Source organism: Anomaloglossus baeobatrachus, chromosome 8 (assembly GCF_048569485.1).
Source record: "Anomaloglossus baeobatrachus isolate aAnoBae1 chromosome 8, aAnoBae1.hap1, whole genome shotgun sequence".
Classification (NCBI taxonomy): Eukaryota; Metazoa; Chordata; class Amphibia; order Anura; family Aromobatidae; genus Anomaloglossus; species Anomaloglossus baeobatrachus.
The window spans coordinates 254,371,813-254,388,351 of record NC_134360.1 but is presented as its reverse complement, the minus strand read 5'-3'; the positions used below and the strand labels follow the sequence as shown (position 1 = coordinate 254,388,351).

The 16,539-nt window shown below is 45.4% G+C and overlaps 1 protein-coding gene across 1 annotated transcript in view; it reads left to right on the top strand.

The window, feature by feature from the left end:
* The window catches only part of EPS15 (epidermal growth factor receptor pathway substrate 15), a 168,236-nt gene that overhangs the window by 78,821 nt on the left and 72,876 nt on the right, over window positions 1-16,539 (top strand). Inside the window, exon 12 of the mRNA XM_075320561.1 lies at window positions 10,130-10,215. Coding sequence (XP_075176676.1) covers window positions 10,130-10,215 — 86 coding nt within the window. The remainder of the gene's footprint in view (window positions 1-10,129; window positions 10,216-16,539) is intronic.

Sequence of the window (16,539 nt, the reverse complement as noted above, 5' to 3'; positions counted from 1 at the left end):
GTTTTTGTGATCAGTAGAAATCTCCGGGTCCACAGCCATTGAATGACTCTTCAATTTTAGTTTTCCTTTAACTGGACACTATGGATACTGTATTATGCTGTATTATGCCTACTGCTGGGTCCCAGAGACTGAGCATGATTATGTTCTACTCCTCAAGGAATAATGCAGTGTTTGTGTTTTCGCAGTGTTCCTTTAAAAGGAATCTTTCATTAAAGCGCTCCAATCACCAGGATTTTCCTGTATAACCTAAAGCCAGTGCTATACTGGAACTATCAGGCTGATTCTATACATACAGTGCTATACTGGAACTATCAGGCTGATTCTATACATACAGTGCTATACTGGCACTATCAGGCTGATTCTATACATACAGTGCTATACTGGCGCTATGAGGCTGATGCTATACATATAGTGCTATACTGGCACTATCAGGCTGATTCTCTACATACAGTGCTATACTGGCACTATCAGGCTGATTCTATACATACAGTGCTATACTGGCACTATCAGGCTGATTCTATACATACAGTGCTATACTGGCACTATCAGGCTGATTCTATACATACAGTGCTATACTGGCGCTATCAGGCTGAGTCTATACATACTGTGCTATACTGGCGCTATCAGGCTGATTCTATACATACAGTGCTATACTGGAACTATCAGGCTGAGTCTATACATACTGTGCTATACTGGCGCTATCAGGCTGATTCTATACATACAGTGCTATACTGGCAGTAACAGGCTGATTCTATACATACAGTGCTATACTGGCAGTATCAGGCTGATTCTATACATACAGTGCTATACTGGTGCTATCAGGCTGATTCTATACATACAGTGCTATACTGGCGCTATCAGGCTGATTCTATACATACTGTGCTATACTGGCATTATCATGCTGATTCTATACATACTGTGCTATACTGGCGCTATCAGGCTGATTCTATACATACAGTGCTATACTGGCAGTATCAGGCTGATTCTATACATACAGTGCTATACTGGCACTATCAGGCTGATTCTATACATACAGTGCTATACTGGCACTATCAGGCTGATTCTATACATACAGTGCTATACTGGCACTATCAGGCTGATTCTATACATACAGTGCTATACTGGCACTATCAGGCTGATTCTATACATACAGTGCTATACTGGCACTATCAGGCTGATTCTATACATACTGTGCTATACTGGCGCTATCAGGCTGATTCTATACATACAGTGCTATTAGGCTGATTCTATACATACAGTGCTATACTGGCAGTATCAGGCTGATTCTATACATACAGTGCTATACTGGCACTATCAGGCTGATTCTATACATACAGTGCTATACTGGCACTATCAGGCTGATTCTATACATACAGTGCTATACTGGCACTATCAGGCTGATTCTATACATACAGTGCTATACTGGCACTATCAGGCTGATTCTATACATACAGTGCTATACTGGCACTATCAGGCTGATTCTATACATACTGTGCTATACTGGCGCTATCAGGCTGATTCTATACATACAGTGCTATTAGGCTGATTCTATACATACAGTGCTATACTGGCACTATCAGGCTGATTCTATACATACAGTGCTATACTGGCACTATCAGGCTGATTCTATACATACAGTGCTATACTGGCACTATCAGGCTGATTCAGTACATAGCTTTAATTGTCATGTACGTTATATAGCTTTTGAAACACAAGCAAGTAAAGTTTGTAAAATGAGCAGCTTTTAGAATGACAGCAGCTGATAACTATGAATACACCTCCCAGCTATCTCCTCCCCCTGTTATTTATGCTAATTCTATTATACGATCATTTTACTAAGTGGCTAGAAGGACCTGTGCTGATGTCATACCCATGTGACCAGATAAGGCGGGGCCTCAGCCAACATAGCTGATACAAGGAAGCAACATTTTTCTGTTGGCTGAGGCCACGCCTCTTCTGGTCACATGGGTTTGACATCAGCACAAGTCCTTATAGTCACAAAGTAAATCGATTCTATAATAAAATTCGCTTAAATAACAGGGGGAGGGAATGACTATGAATACCCCCCCAACTATCAGCTGCTGTCATTCAAAAAGCTGCTGATTTTACAAACTTTACTTGCTTGTTTTTCAAAACCTATACATCCGAGCTGACAACTAAAGGTATGTATAGAATTAGCCTGATAGCGCCAGTATAGCACTGTATGTATAGACTCAGCCTGATAGCGCCAGTATAGCACTGTATGTATAGAATCAGCCTGATAATGCCAGTATAGCACTGTATGTATAGAATCAGCCTGATAGTGCCAGTATAGCACTGTATATATAGAGTCAGCCTGACAGCGCCAGTATAGCACTGTATGTATAGACTCAGCCTGATAGTGCCAGTATAGCACTGTATGTATAGAATCAGCCTGATAGTGGCAGTATAGCACTGTATGTATAGAATCAGCCTGATAGTGCCAGTATAGCACTGTATGTATAGAATCAGCCTGATAGTGGCAGTATAGCACTGTATGTATAGAATCAGCCTGATAGCGCCAGTATAGCACTGTATGTATAGAATCAGCCTGATAGTGCCAGTATAGCACTGTATGTATAGAATCAGCCTGATAGCGCCAGTATAGCACTGTATGTATAGAATCAGCCTGATAGCGCCAGTATAGCACTGTATGTATAGACTCAGCCTGATAGCGCCAATATAGCCCTGTATGTATAGAATCAGCCTGATAGCGCCAATATAGCCCTGTATGTATAGAATCAGCCTGATAGCGCCAGTATAGCACTGTATGTATAGAATCAGCCTGATAGCGCCAGTATAGCACTGTATGTATAGACTCAGCCTGATAGCGCCAATATAGCCCTGTATGTATAGAATAAGCCTGATAGTGCCAGTATAGCACTGTATGTATAGAATCAGCCTGATAGCGCCAGTATAGCACTGTATGTATAGAATCAGCCTGATAGCGCCAGTATAGCACTGTATGTATAGAATCAGCCTGATAGTGCCAGTATAGCACTGTATGTATAGAATCAGCCTGATAGTGCCAGTATAGCACTGTATGTACAGAATCAGCCTGATAGTGCCAGTATAGCACTGTATGTATAGAATCAGCCTGATAGCGCCAGTATAGCACTGTATGTATAGAATCAGCCTGATAGTGCCAGTATAGCACTGTATATATAGAATGAGCCTGATAGTGCCAGTATAGCACTGTATGTATAGAATCAGCCTGATAGTGCCAGTATAGCACTGTATGTATAGAATCAGCCTGATAGTGCCAGTATAGCACTGTATGTATAGAATCAGTCTGATAGCGCCAGTATAGCACTGTATGTATAGAATCAGCCTGATAGCACCAGTATAGCACTGTATGTATAGAATCAGCCTGATAGTGCCAGTATAGCACTGTATGTATAGAATCATCCTGATAGTGCCAGTATAGCACTGTATGTATAGAATCAGCCTGATAGTGCCAGTATAGCACTGTATGTATAGAATCAGCCTGATAGCGCCACTATAGCACTGTATGTATAGAATCAGCCTGATAGTGCCAGTATAGCACTGTATGTATAGAATCAGCCTGATAGTGCCAGTATAGCACTGTATGTATAGAATCAGCCTGATAGTGCCAGTATAGCACTGTATGTATAGAATCAGCCTAATAGTGCCAGTATAGCACTGTATGTATAGAATCAGCCTGATCGTACCAGTATAGCACTGTATGTATAGGATCAGCCTGATAGTGCCAGTATAGCAGTGTATGTATAGAATCAGCCTGATAGTGCCAGTATAGCACTGTATGTACAGAATCAGCCTGATAGTGCCAGTATAGCACTGTATGTATAGACTCAGCCTGATAGTGCCAGTATAGCACTGTATGTATAGAATCAGCCTGATAGCGCCAGTATAGCACTGTATGTATAGAATCAGCCTGATAGTGCCAGTATAGCACTGTATGTATAGAATCAGCCTGATAGTGCCAGTATAGCACTGTATGTATAGAATCAGCCTGATAGTGCCAGTATAGCACTGTATGTATAGAATCAGCCTGATAGTGCCAGTATAGCACTGTATGTATAGACTCAGCCTGATAGTGCCAGTATAGCACTGTATGTATAGAATCAGCCTGATAGCGCCAGTATAGCACTGTATGTATAGAATCAGCCTGATAGTGCCAGTATAGCACTGTATGTACAGAATCAGCCTGATAGTGCCAGTATAGCACTGTATGTATAGAATAAGCCTGATAGTGCCAGTATAGCACTGTATGTATAGAATCAGCCTGATAGTGCCAGTATAGCACTGTATGTATAGAATAAGCCTGATAGTGCCAGTATAGCACTGTATGTATAGAATCAGCCTGATAGTGCCAGTATAGCACTGTATGTATAGAATCAGCCTTATAGCGCCAGTATAGCAGTGTATGTATAGACTCAGCCTGATAGTGCCAGTATAGCACTGTATGTATAGAATCAGCCTGATAGTGCCAGTATAGCACTGTATGTATAGAATCAGCCTGATAGTGCCAGTATAGCACTGTATGTATAGAATCAGCCTGATAGTGCCAGTATAGCACTGTATGTATAGAATCAGCCTGATAGTGCCAGTATAGCACTGTATGTATAGAATCAGCCTGATAGTGCCAGTATAGCACTGTATGTATAGAATCAGCCTGATAGTGCCAGTATAGCACTGTATGTATAGAATCAGCCTGATAGTGCCAGTATAGCACTGTATGTATAGAATCAGCCTGATAGTGCCAGTATAGCACTGTATGTATAGAATCAGCCTGATCGTACCAGTATAGCACTGTATGTATAGGATCAGCCTGATAGTGCCAGTATAGCACTGTATGTATAGACTCAGCCTGATAGTGCCAGTATAGCACTGTATGTATAGAATCAGCATGATAGCGCCAGTATAGCACTGTATGTATAGACTCAGCCTGATAGTGCCAGTATAGCACTGTATGTATAGAATCAGCCTGATAGTGCCAGTATAGCACTGTATGTATAGAATCAGCCTGATAGTGCCAGTATAGCACTGTATGTATAGAATCAGCCTGATAGTGCCAGTATAGCACTGTATGTATAGAATCAGCCTGATAGTGCCAGTATAGCACTGTATGTATAGAATCAGCCTGATAGTGCCAGTATAGCACTGTATGTATAGAATCAGCCTGATAGCGCCAGTATAGCACTGTATGTATAGAATCAGCCTGATAGTGCCAGTATAGCACTGTATGTACAGAATCAGCCTGATAGTGCCAGTATAGCACTGTATGTATAGAATAAGCCTGATAGTGCCAGTATAGCACTGTATGTATAGAATCAGCCTGATAGTGCCAGTATAGCACTGTATGTATAGAATAAGCCTGATAGTGCCAGTATAGCACTGTATGTATAGAATCAGCCTGATAGTGCCAGTATAGCACTGTATGTATAGAATCAGCCTGATAGTGCCAGTATAGCACTGTATGTATAGAATCAGCCTGATAGCGCCAGTATAGCACTGTATGTATAGAATCAGCCTGATAGTGCCAGTATAGCACTGTATGTATAGAATCAGCCTGATAGAGCCAGTATAGCACTGTGTGTATAGAATCAGGCTGATAGCGCCAGTATAGCAGTGTATGTATAGACTCAGCCTGATAGTGCCAGTATAGCACTGTATGTATAGAATCAGCCTGATAGTGCCAGTATAGCACTGTATGTATAGAATCAGCCTGATAGTGCCAGTATAGCACTGTATGTATAGAATCAGCCTGATAGTGCCAGTATAGCACTGTATGTATAGAATCAGCCTGATAGTGCCAGTATAGCACTGTATGTATAGAATCAGCCTGATAGTGCCAGTATAGCACTGTATGTATAGAATCAGCCTGATAGTGCCAGTATAGCACTGTATGTATAGAATCAGCCTGATAGTGCCAGTATAGCACTGTATGTATAGAATCAGCCTGATAGTGCCAGTATAGCACTGTATGTATAGAATCAGCCTGATAGTGCCAGTATAGCACTGTATGTATAGAATCAGCCTGATAGTGCCAGTATAGCACTGTATGTATAGAATCAGCCTGATAGTGCCAGTATAGCATTGTATGTATAGAATCAGCCTGATAGTGCCAGTATAGCACTGTATGTATAGAATCAGCCTGATAGTGCCAGTATAGCACTGTATGTATAGAATCAGCCTGATAGCGCCAGTATAGCACTGTATGTATAGAATCAGCCTGATAGTGCCAGTATAGCACTGTATGTATAGAATCAGCATGATAGCACCAGTATAGCACTGTATGTATATACTCAGCCTGATAGTGCCAGTATAGCACTGTATGTATAGAATCAGCCTGATAGCGCCAGTATAGCACTGTATGTATAGAATCAGCCTGATAGCGCCAGTATAGCACTGTATGTATAGAATCAGCCTGATAGCGCCAGTATAGCACTGTATGTATAGGATCAGCCTGATAGTGCCAGTATAGCACTGTATGTATAGCCTCAGCCTGATAGTGCCAGTATAGCACTGTATGTATAGAATCAGCATGATAGCACCAGTATAGCACTGTATGTATAGACTCAGCCTGATAGTGCCAGTATAGCACTGTATGTATAGAATCAGCCTGATAGTGCCAGTATAGCACTGTATGTATAGAATCAGCCTGATAGTGCCAGTATAGCACTGTATGTATAGAATCAGCCTGATTAGTGCCAGTATAGCACTGTATGTATAGAATCAGCCTGATAGTGCCAGTATAGCACTGTATGTATAGAATCAGCCTGATAGTGCCAGTATAGCACTGTATGTATAGAATCAGCCTGATAGTGCCAGTATAGCACTGTATGTATAGAATCAGCCTGATAGTGCCAGTATAGCACTGTATGTATAGAATCAGCCTGATAGTGCCAGTATAGCACTGTATGTATAGAATCAGCCTGATAGTGCCAGTATAGCACTGTATGTATAGAATCAGCCTGATAGTGCCAGTATAGCACTGTATGTATAGAATCAGCCTGATAGTGCCAGTATAGCACTGTATGTATAGAATCAGCCTGATAGTGCCAGTATAGCACTGTATGTATAGAATCAGCCTGATAGTGCCAGTATAACACTGTATGTATAGAATAAGCCTGATAGTGCCAGTATAGCACTGTATGTATAGAATCAGCCTGATAGCGCCAGCATAGCCCTGTATGTATAGAATCAGCCTGATAGTGCCAGTATAGCACTGTATGTATAGAATAAGCCTGATAGTGCCAGTATAGCACTGTATGTATAGAATCAGCCTGATAGCGCCAGTATAGCACTGTATGTATAGAATCAGCCTGATAGTGCCAGTATACCACTGTATGTATGGAATCAGCCTGATAGCGCCAGTATAGCACTGTATGTATAGACTCAGCCTGATAGTGCCAGTATAGCACTGGCTTTAGGTTATATAGGAATGTCCTGATGATTGGTGCGCTTAAGTGCTCTGGGCTTGACATAGCAGTTCCCGGGCCTCTGCCTCCCCGCCCAGTAGCAGACTCTTTATCTTGATTGATAGCTATCTGTCTGATTTCCTTGCTTGATGCCTGATGATGTATAGAATATTTATGATGCCTGATGATGTATAGAATATTTATGATGCCTGATGATGTATATAGGCTGGTAAACAACCTGGGGAGGCAGAGGCTGGGGAAGTGCTTTGTCACACTCAGAGCACTTAGCACTTCATTTGCATTTGGATGAAACATTGATCTAAAGCTGGGTTTACACACTGCAACATCGCAAAGGACATCGCTGTAACGTCACCGGTTTGGTGACGCAATAGCGACCTCCCTAAGTCTCTGCTAAGTCTCTGGTGAGCGTTCAAACAGGCAGACCTGGCCAACAACTCAACAGCGATCCGGACCTGCAGAGCGACCTCGCTGGTTGTTGGGGACGTTGATAAGCAGCCTTTTGAAAGGGAAGTTGCTAACAAAGTCGCTGAAAAGGCTTCACACACTGAAACTTCATGCTGCACAGCGGGAAACAAAGGACCTAGGAATGGTCCTGAACGATTTGTAACGATTACAACTTCACAGCAGGGGCCGGGTCGCTGATAGGTTTCACACAGTGCAACATCGCAAACAACATCGCTATTGCGTCACAAAACCGGTGACGTTACAGCGATGTCGTTTGAGATGTTGCAGTTTGTAAACCCAGCTTTACAGCCGTTTCCCTTATAAGTTCACGAGTTTGTTTAGTAATTCTCGCATGAAGGATAAAGCACTTGGCACTTCATTTTTTTTTCTTGCATGAATGGACAGAATTGCTATAGTTCTGACTTCTGCATGTGACTATGTCCTGGTTTCTGCACTTTATTCTTCCTGATCAGTTTTTCACATGAGGACTTTCCTACTTGACTTGATCTCCTATATCTGCCATATGATTAAATACAAAACCTCGCAAGATTATCTGTACATAGGGATGGCTTTTGCAGATAACAGATTTTTGTTGCAAGTGCATTCCGAAAAAGCATCAGATCGCACCCGGACCAATGTTGTTCTAGGCCGTGCGCTTGTCCAATTTACATTATTAGATTGCACTGTGCCATAGAAATCAATGGGTTCTAAAATCCAAAATCTGCATTCAAGTGTGTTCCGATTTTCATGGACAGACACAACAGAGAAGATAAGAGATCTTTTCTTTCTATCTACTTCAAATCCAAGAAAATTGGATTACTCTCTGATTACCGTACTTATCTGAAAATAGGATCAGTTATTGAGATCCAGGTGTGATCAGCATATTTGATCTAATTTTCACATACAAGAAAATATACGCTCGTCTGCACCTAGCCTTATATTCATTATCGAGGTGAACTATATAGATTTGTCAATGGGGAGATAAAAGAATGGTTTTATTTTGTCTACAATTCTGCAGCAGAAGATCCCTGTACAATCCTCACATCATTGAATCCGTCAGTGGGTTCGTCACATGGGGGGTCTGGTCTCCTAAATGCATTTCTAAGATGATTTATTACTAAATGTAACTTTTGATGTAGTCTTAAATTGGCTTAGAAGTTCCAGGTTTGACTTTTAACCCATTCTGTAGCCTGTTATATATTGTGTTACACAGACAATGTAGAAGCCAAAGGGTCCAAAATCTCTAATAATGTCTGACTGCAAAAATGCTTGTTAGCCAAAAATGCATGGTATTAAAAGGAATCTGTCACCAGTTTTTGCTCCCCCACCATCTGATAGCAGCATAATGTAGGGGCAGAGACCCTGATTCCAGCGATGTGTCACTTACTGAGCTGTCTGCTGTCATTTTGATAAAATCAATGTTTTCTCTGCTGTAGATCTAGCAGTTATATAGAGCTCGTGAATGTGCTGGACTACCTGCAGCACGCCAAGTAGTCCTGTAATGATAAAATCACTGATTAATCAGCAGTAGATTATCATTACAGGACTAATTGGGGTACTGCACGTAGTCCAGCATATTCATGAGCTCTGTATAACTGCTAGATCTGCAGCAGAGAAAACATTGATTTTATCAAAATGACAGCAAACAGCTCAGTAAGTGACCCATCGCTGGAATCAGGGTCTCTGTCTCTACATTATGCTGCTCTTCGATGGGGAAGCAAAAACCTGGTGACAGATTCCCTTTAAGTGGAAAAAAAAAGTGTACCTAAAGATGTCTATGCGCTTTAAAATGCTTCAGGATAGGACAGATGAAATGTCACAACACTTTTTTTTTTAAAAACATTTGGAAAACAAAAATTGCTACAAAAACCTAAGGGCGTCATACATTGTAATTACATTATTTATACGTATAATAAAATGCATGAAAATCATGTCGTATTTTACAAGTTAGAAAAAAATGGCCGAAAATCCCCCGTATAGAGGAGATCGAATCATTCTGTGAAATGTCTGAGACTGTAGGGAACGGATTGCCATATTCCGGCTGCTCTATTGCGGTTTAATGCAGTCTCGTAAACGGCCGCTCTGGAGGAAGGCGACCGAAATCTGCATTTGGCATCAGTTAAATCACAGATTGAGCATCAATTAGATTTAATGTAATAATTTAAGTTAAATTAGAAGTGGAGAGTCCTACAGGGGATCTACTCATCAGCCCGGCCAATCACCCTCTGGTTACTTTTCAGATCCCGTCGGCCCCGAGTCCGGTCTCTGATTTCTCTGCCATTAAGGAGCTGGACACGTTGAATAATGAGATTGTGGATTTACAGAGGTGAGTGCATTTACACAGTTTTTTCCTCCCATCTTTATGCAAGTCCCATTATATTATTAATCAGGTACAAAGACAGCCAAGATTTTATTGGGCCGATTAGTGGAACGCTTGTATGTAGCGCTCATGGAACTGTCCAATTTTTGGGAAAAGGGTTTGTCCTAAAAAGTTCTTTAAAGGGGACCTGTCAGGTGTAATATGCACCCATTACCAGGAGCAGTTCTGGGTGTATATTGCTAATCCCTGCCTAACCGTCCCTGTATACACCAGCATAGATCAAGAGATCTATAGAAAAAGGATTTCTAAAAATTCTTTGATATGCTAATGAGGCCAGCGACTAGTCGCAAGGGTGTTACTTCCCTTGGCTAGTCGGCCCCATTAACATGTAAGCATGCCCCTGTGCAGTGTCCGAGGTATGGTCAATCTGACTTCTCTGCTGCCACCACCCCCAATGCTGGATTTCGGCTCAGTGCGCATGATCAGAAGTCCATGACTTCAGATCATGTGTACTATGAAGCCAGGTGTATGCGTTCCGGCTTCAAACTGATGTAGTGCGCATGATGTTTTGAACATGCACACTGAGCCAGCGGTGACAGCAGAGAGGTGAGGGCAGCCATGCCTCTGACGCTGCACGTCCAGAAGGGTGTGCTTACATGCTGAGGGGGCCAACTAGCCTAGAGAACTATCTCCCTTGTGACTAGTCCCTGGCCTCATTAGCATATCATAAAGGATCTTTAGAAATACTTTATCTATAGATCCCTTTATCTATGGTAGTGTATACAGGGACAGTTAGGCAGGGATTAGCAATATAGACCCAGAACTGCTCGTGGTCCTGGGTGCATATTGGACCGGACTGGTTCCCTTTAAAGGGAATCTATCAGCAGGTTTATCTGAGAGCAGCATGATGTAAAGGCAAAGACCCGGATTCCAGCAATTGTGTGTTAGCTTACTGGTCTGCTTGGTGCAGTTTTGATAAAAATGACAATTTTCTCTGTTGCAGAGCTCAGAATGCTGAGCTGTGTATAACCCCGCCCCATCATTAATTAGCAGCTTTCCGTCAATATACAATGTACACAGCTGCCAATCAGCGGTGTGGGCGGGGTTATACCCAGCTCCGCATTCCTAGATCTGCAAAAGAGAAAACTGTGATTCTGTCAAAACTGCACCAAGCAGACTAATAAGTGACATTTGTGGAATCAGGGTTTCTGCCCCTTCATCGTGCTACTCTCAATATAACAGCAAAACCCTGCTGATGGGTTACCTTTTAAGAAAGAAATTAGCACAGAGGCTGTGTACACATTTGCAGACTTCAGAAACAACATGAAGACTTATAGGATTATTCTTACTGATCGTTGGTGATTCGACCCCAGGGACTGTCGGCAATCCCTAGATCAAAGCCCTGGAAACCAGGCAGTGCAGAGCTCCGGCCTGCATGTAGTGGAGGTGCCCCTGTCCATTCATTGTCTACAGGAGTGCTGTGCTCTGCCTTCTCCAGCAGTCCCATAGACAATGATGCAGACGCTGACCATGCACATCTCTGCTGCTTTACTACTAATTTTTGCACTTTGGCCAGAGGTTTCTTTCCATGCTTCAGAGGATTGGTTTTGTTTGGTGCATTACTAATTCTGCGTTTTGCTGCAGGTATATGGTTGGTGTTCTCCTTTTTTCCCCGTTCCCATAGAGCCGGCCATGTCATATTAAACCATTCCTTTTATTTTGGGTGATTTCTCTTTGGCACGCTCTTGATAAGGCATTGTTGTGTGCCTGGTGACGGAGTGAATGTTTCGGCCGCCTGGTTACAGTCTCGCAGGGATTCCTCATTCCCTCTGCTGTGACTCCTGATTTGTTTTTTGCCCGGCTTCCTCGGCCCCCTTTGTCAGCGTCCCCCTTTGTCGCCGTCCTCCTTTTTACAGCAGCAGGCTGATTTTTCATCACGTCCCTGCGTCCGCAGCGCTCGCTTTCCAGCAATGCATCAGCAGGAATTACTTTTCAATAAAGATCTCGATGACCTATAGTTTTCTGGAAATCTTGATCACATCCAGCATGGCACCACAATGGCTTTCTGTAAACTCGTGACTCGTTTTTCTAAGTCTCTGTATAATTAAAGAGTCAATCAATATAATTAAGGAGTCAATTTATGCAAAATGCATCAGTAGCATAAAAAAAAAGAATAAAATCAGCCAAAATCACTTGCTGTAACCTCCGGGGATCCAGCACAGGGTGCAGTCGCTTGAATGCTGTTTTCAGCCCCATGTAAGTTATCGGGAGCGGCAGCTCGAACGCTTCTCGGGACTGAGGATGAACGAGAAGGAAGGAAGGGTCGGGACCCCTGTTCTAGTAATCAGTGAAGCCTCTCGCGATCGGATCCTGTAGATTGGTGATGCCTGTCTGGTTTGGCAAAAATCATCCCTTAGCAATAAAGACGTATCCCCATCTTTAGAAGTTATCACCTTTTCCCAGGATACGTGATGACTTATCGGTGGTGGTGGGGCCGCTGGGAATTCCCCTGAACCTGTGAACATGGCACTGAGCGCTGTACCTGGCTCTCCGGGCAGTCCCTGTGGTGCTGAGCGCTGTACCTGGCTCTCCGGACAGTCCCTGTGGTGCTGAGCGCTGTACTTGGCTCTCCGGCCAGTCCCCGTGGTGCTGAGCGCTGTACCTGGCTCTCTGGGCGGTCCCCGTGGTGCTGAGCGCTGTACCTGGCTCTCCGGGGAAGTCCCTGTGGTGCTGAGCGCTGTACTTGGCTCTCCGGCCAGTCCCCGTGGTGCTGAGCGCTGTACCTGGCTCTCTGAGCAGTCCCTGTGGAGCTGAGTACTGTACCTGGCTCTCCGGGCAGTCCCTGTGGAGCTGAGCACTGTACCTGGCTCTCCGGGCAGTCCCTGTGGTGCTGAGCGCTGTACCTGGCTCTCCGGGCAGTCCCTGTGGAGCTGAGCGCTGTACCTGGCTCTCCGGGCAGTCCCTGTGGTGCTGAGCGCTGTACCTGGCTCTCTGGGCAGTCCCTGTGGCGCTGTACCTGGCTCTCTGGGCAGTCCCTGTGGTGCTGAGCGCTGTACCTGGCTCTCTGGGCAGTCCCTGTGGCGCTGTACCTGGCTCTCTGGGCAGTCCCTGTGGTGCTGAGCGCTGTACCTGGCTCTCCGGGCAGTCCCTGTGGAGCTGAGCACTGTACCTGGCTCTCCGGGCAGTCCCTGTGGAGCTGAGCACTGTACCTGGCTCTCCGGGCAGTCCCTGTGGAGCTGAGCGCTGTACCTGGCTCTCTGGGCAGTCCCCGTGGTGCTGAGCACTGTACCTGGCTTTCTGGGCAGTCCCTGTGGTGCTGAGCACTGTACCTGGCTTTCCGGGCAGTCCCTGTGGTGCTGAGCGCTGTACCTGGCTTTCTGGGCAGTCCCTGTGGAGCTGAGCGCTGTACCTGGCTCTCCGGGCAGTCCCTGTGGTGCTGAGCACTGTACCTGGCTCTCCGGGCAGTCCCTGTGGTGCTGAGCGCTGTACCTGGCTCTCTGGGCAGTCCCTGTGGTGCTGAGCGCTGTACCTGGCTCTCTGGGCAGTCCCTGTGGTGCTGAGCTCTGTACCTGGCTCTCCGGGCAGTCCCTGTGGAGCTGAGCGCTGTACCTGGCACTCTAGGCAGTCCCTGTGGTGCTGAGCGCTGTACCTGGCTCTCCGGGCAGTCCCTGTGGTGCTGAGCGCTGTACCTGGCTCTCTGGTCAGTCCCTGTGGAGCTGAGCGCTGTACTTGGTTCTCCGGGGCAGTCCCTGTGGAGCTGAGCGCTGTACCTGGCTCTCTGGGCAGTCCCTGTGGAGCTGAGCGCTGTACCTGGCTCTCCGGGGCAGTCCCTGTGGAGCTGAGCGCTGTACCTGGCTCTCTGGGCAGTCCCTGTGGAGCTGAGCGCTGTACTTGGTTCTCCGGGGCAGTCCCTGTGGTGCTGAGCGCTGTACCTGGCTCTCTGGGCAGTCCCTGTGGAGCTGAGCGCTGTACCTGGCTCTCTGGGCAGTCCCTGTGGTGCTGAGCGCTGTACCTGGCTCTCCGGGGCAGTCCCTGTGGAGCTGAGCGCTGTACTTGGTTCTCCGGGGCAGTCCCTGTGGAGCTGAGCGCTGTACTTGGTTCTCTGGGCAGTCCCTGTGGAGCTGAGCGCTGTACCTGGCTCTCTGGGCAGTCCCTGTGGAGCTGAGCACTGTACCTGGCTCTCTGGGCAGTCCCTGTGGAGCTGAGCGCTGTACTTGGTTCTCCGGGCAGTCCCTTAGTGCGGTGTTTGTGCTCGCGTCCCTGTTCTGCAGAGCCATGGCTGCTGATGAGGGTGATAAACAGCGGATATTTTCCTGGTTGTATGCAGGTGACCTCAGTTGCGCAGCAGCCGCCGGCCACTGATGAGTCACAATCTGTCCTCTCTGAAAATTTGTATTTGGGGAATAAAGTATGAGCCGTCCATCGACAGAACGTGCGATAGTTAAAAGCAAAGTGTCCACCCCCCGGACGAGTGGCTCTCGTTATTGTAGCCTTATATCGGTGCCTTCTACACTCGTCTTTTGTGTTATATCTCGCGTGGATTTTGGTTGTTTTTTTTTAGATTGCACGGCAGTCTCTGCTGTGACAAAACAAATTGTGTGGAATTGTTTATTTTCTGGAGACCATAGCACAACAATGACAAAAAAAGAGACAGCTGCACTCTGAAATGCTAAGGCATGAAAGCCATGAATGTAAGAATATAGACCTGCATTACTGCTAAAGGAAGTGAGAAAAAAATGAGATATTTAGCAAACAAAAATGGCCATTTCTATATGTGCCCAGTGGCCGCGTCATGGCATATCTCGTATACTGGGAACCTACTCTGAACTGAAGCCGGTCTCTGGGTTTGAAAACCTCCTGTGTATGGGCAAGTAGGAGCCTGCTATCGCCACCTGTGGCTAGTGGGGGAGGGGTGCACGGTCAGAAGGCATGACCCCCAATAATCTAGACAAAAGGACTGACGGCACTTCCAAAACTGCAGTGTGAACAGGTGCATAACTGAACATGACCTAAAAGAACAAAAAAATGAGGTAGTTGCACTCAGAAATGCTAAAGCATGAAAACCATGAATGTAAGAATATAGACCTGCATTACTGCTACAGGAAATGTAGGAAAAATTGAGATATTTAGCATACGAAAATGGCTGTTTCTATATGTGCCCAGTAGCCACGTCAAGGCATTCCCTGTAAACTGAGCATCTAATAGAACAAGTGCTGTGTCCATAGGGTAAGTCACGGCAAGCTTCAACAGTTGCTGTTGTCAAACTACAATCCCCAGCATTTTTTAACAGATGCAGTGCATGCTGGGAGTTGTAGTTTTACAAGAGGTGCAGAGCCAGAGATGGCAGACCCCTAAGTTATGACTGGAAAATGTGAAGTAGATTCTGCCCCATCCAGTGTAAGTTGGGGGGGCAAATGAGAGAATCCCGCTGCACTTTAGCCCTTTTCTATAGGACTTGCCGCCACTTTTTGCAGCCTGCAGCTGACGCAGAATGTCAGAACGGCTTGCAGTTGTGAGTATAAAGGTCGCTGTGCGTCTACCCTGCGTGCACAGGCTGCTGCTATTTATGTCCCCGTCTCCAGGGTAAGAGGCAGCAATTATCCTGTTTCTCTCCGGTGCATTCTCTCCTGCGTCGCCCTTGATGGCCACCGTGGAAAGCAGAAGAGGAGCTTCCACGCCCGCGTCTCTGCATCCCCACCACTTATTAACTCTTTGCTGATTTTTCGGCCTCCGTTTTCTTAATGCTACTTTTTTTCCCCTCCATTGCATCGGATCCAAGTCTCTGAAGGGTTATAAGTCTTCGAAGGAGCGGAGGAAGCAGCCACAAGCGCAGGACTCGTTTTCTGCTCGCAGGTCACTTTCCGTTCATGGTTTTAATGACATCTCTGTCCCAAATGAGCGTAGACCAATCATAATGCTGCGTGCGGTGAGCGACTGTTTAAAGTCGCCGTGCCTTTGTTCTGCGGATCACCAGGGGTGAGTGACTAGGATTCATCTGGCAACTAAGGGGTTGTTTAATATCTGCAGATCTCACGGGCCTCAGCTGCGGAATTACACATGGACGAGGAATGGCGGATTTATTTTGGTTATTGGAGTATTCACAAGGTCACGACATAGTAGGTCTCAGCACCATTATGTAGGTTTTATGTTACTATTCTGATATTGAGGCTTCTGAACCCGAATGCAAATCTGTTACCGGGGACCCCCATATATACCCTATATAACAGGGATGCTGACTTATGTATTAGAGCAGGGGTCACCAACCTGTGGCTTGGAAGCCACATGCGGCTCGCAGGCCCATGATCTGTGACTCGCAGGCCCATGATCTGT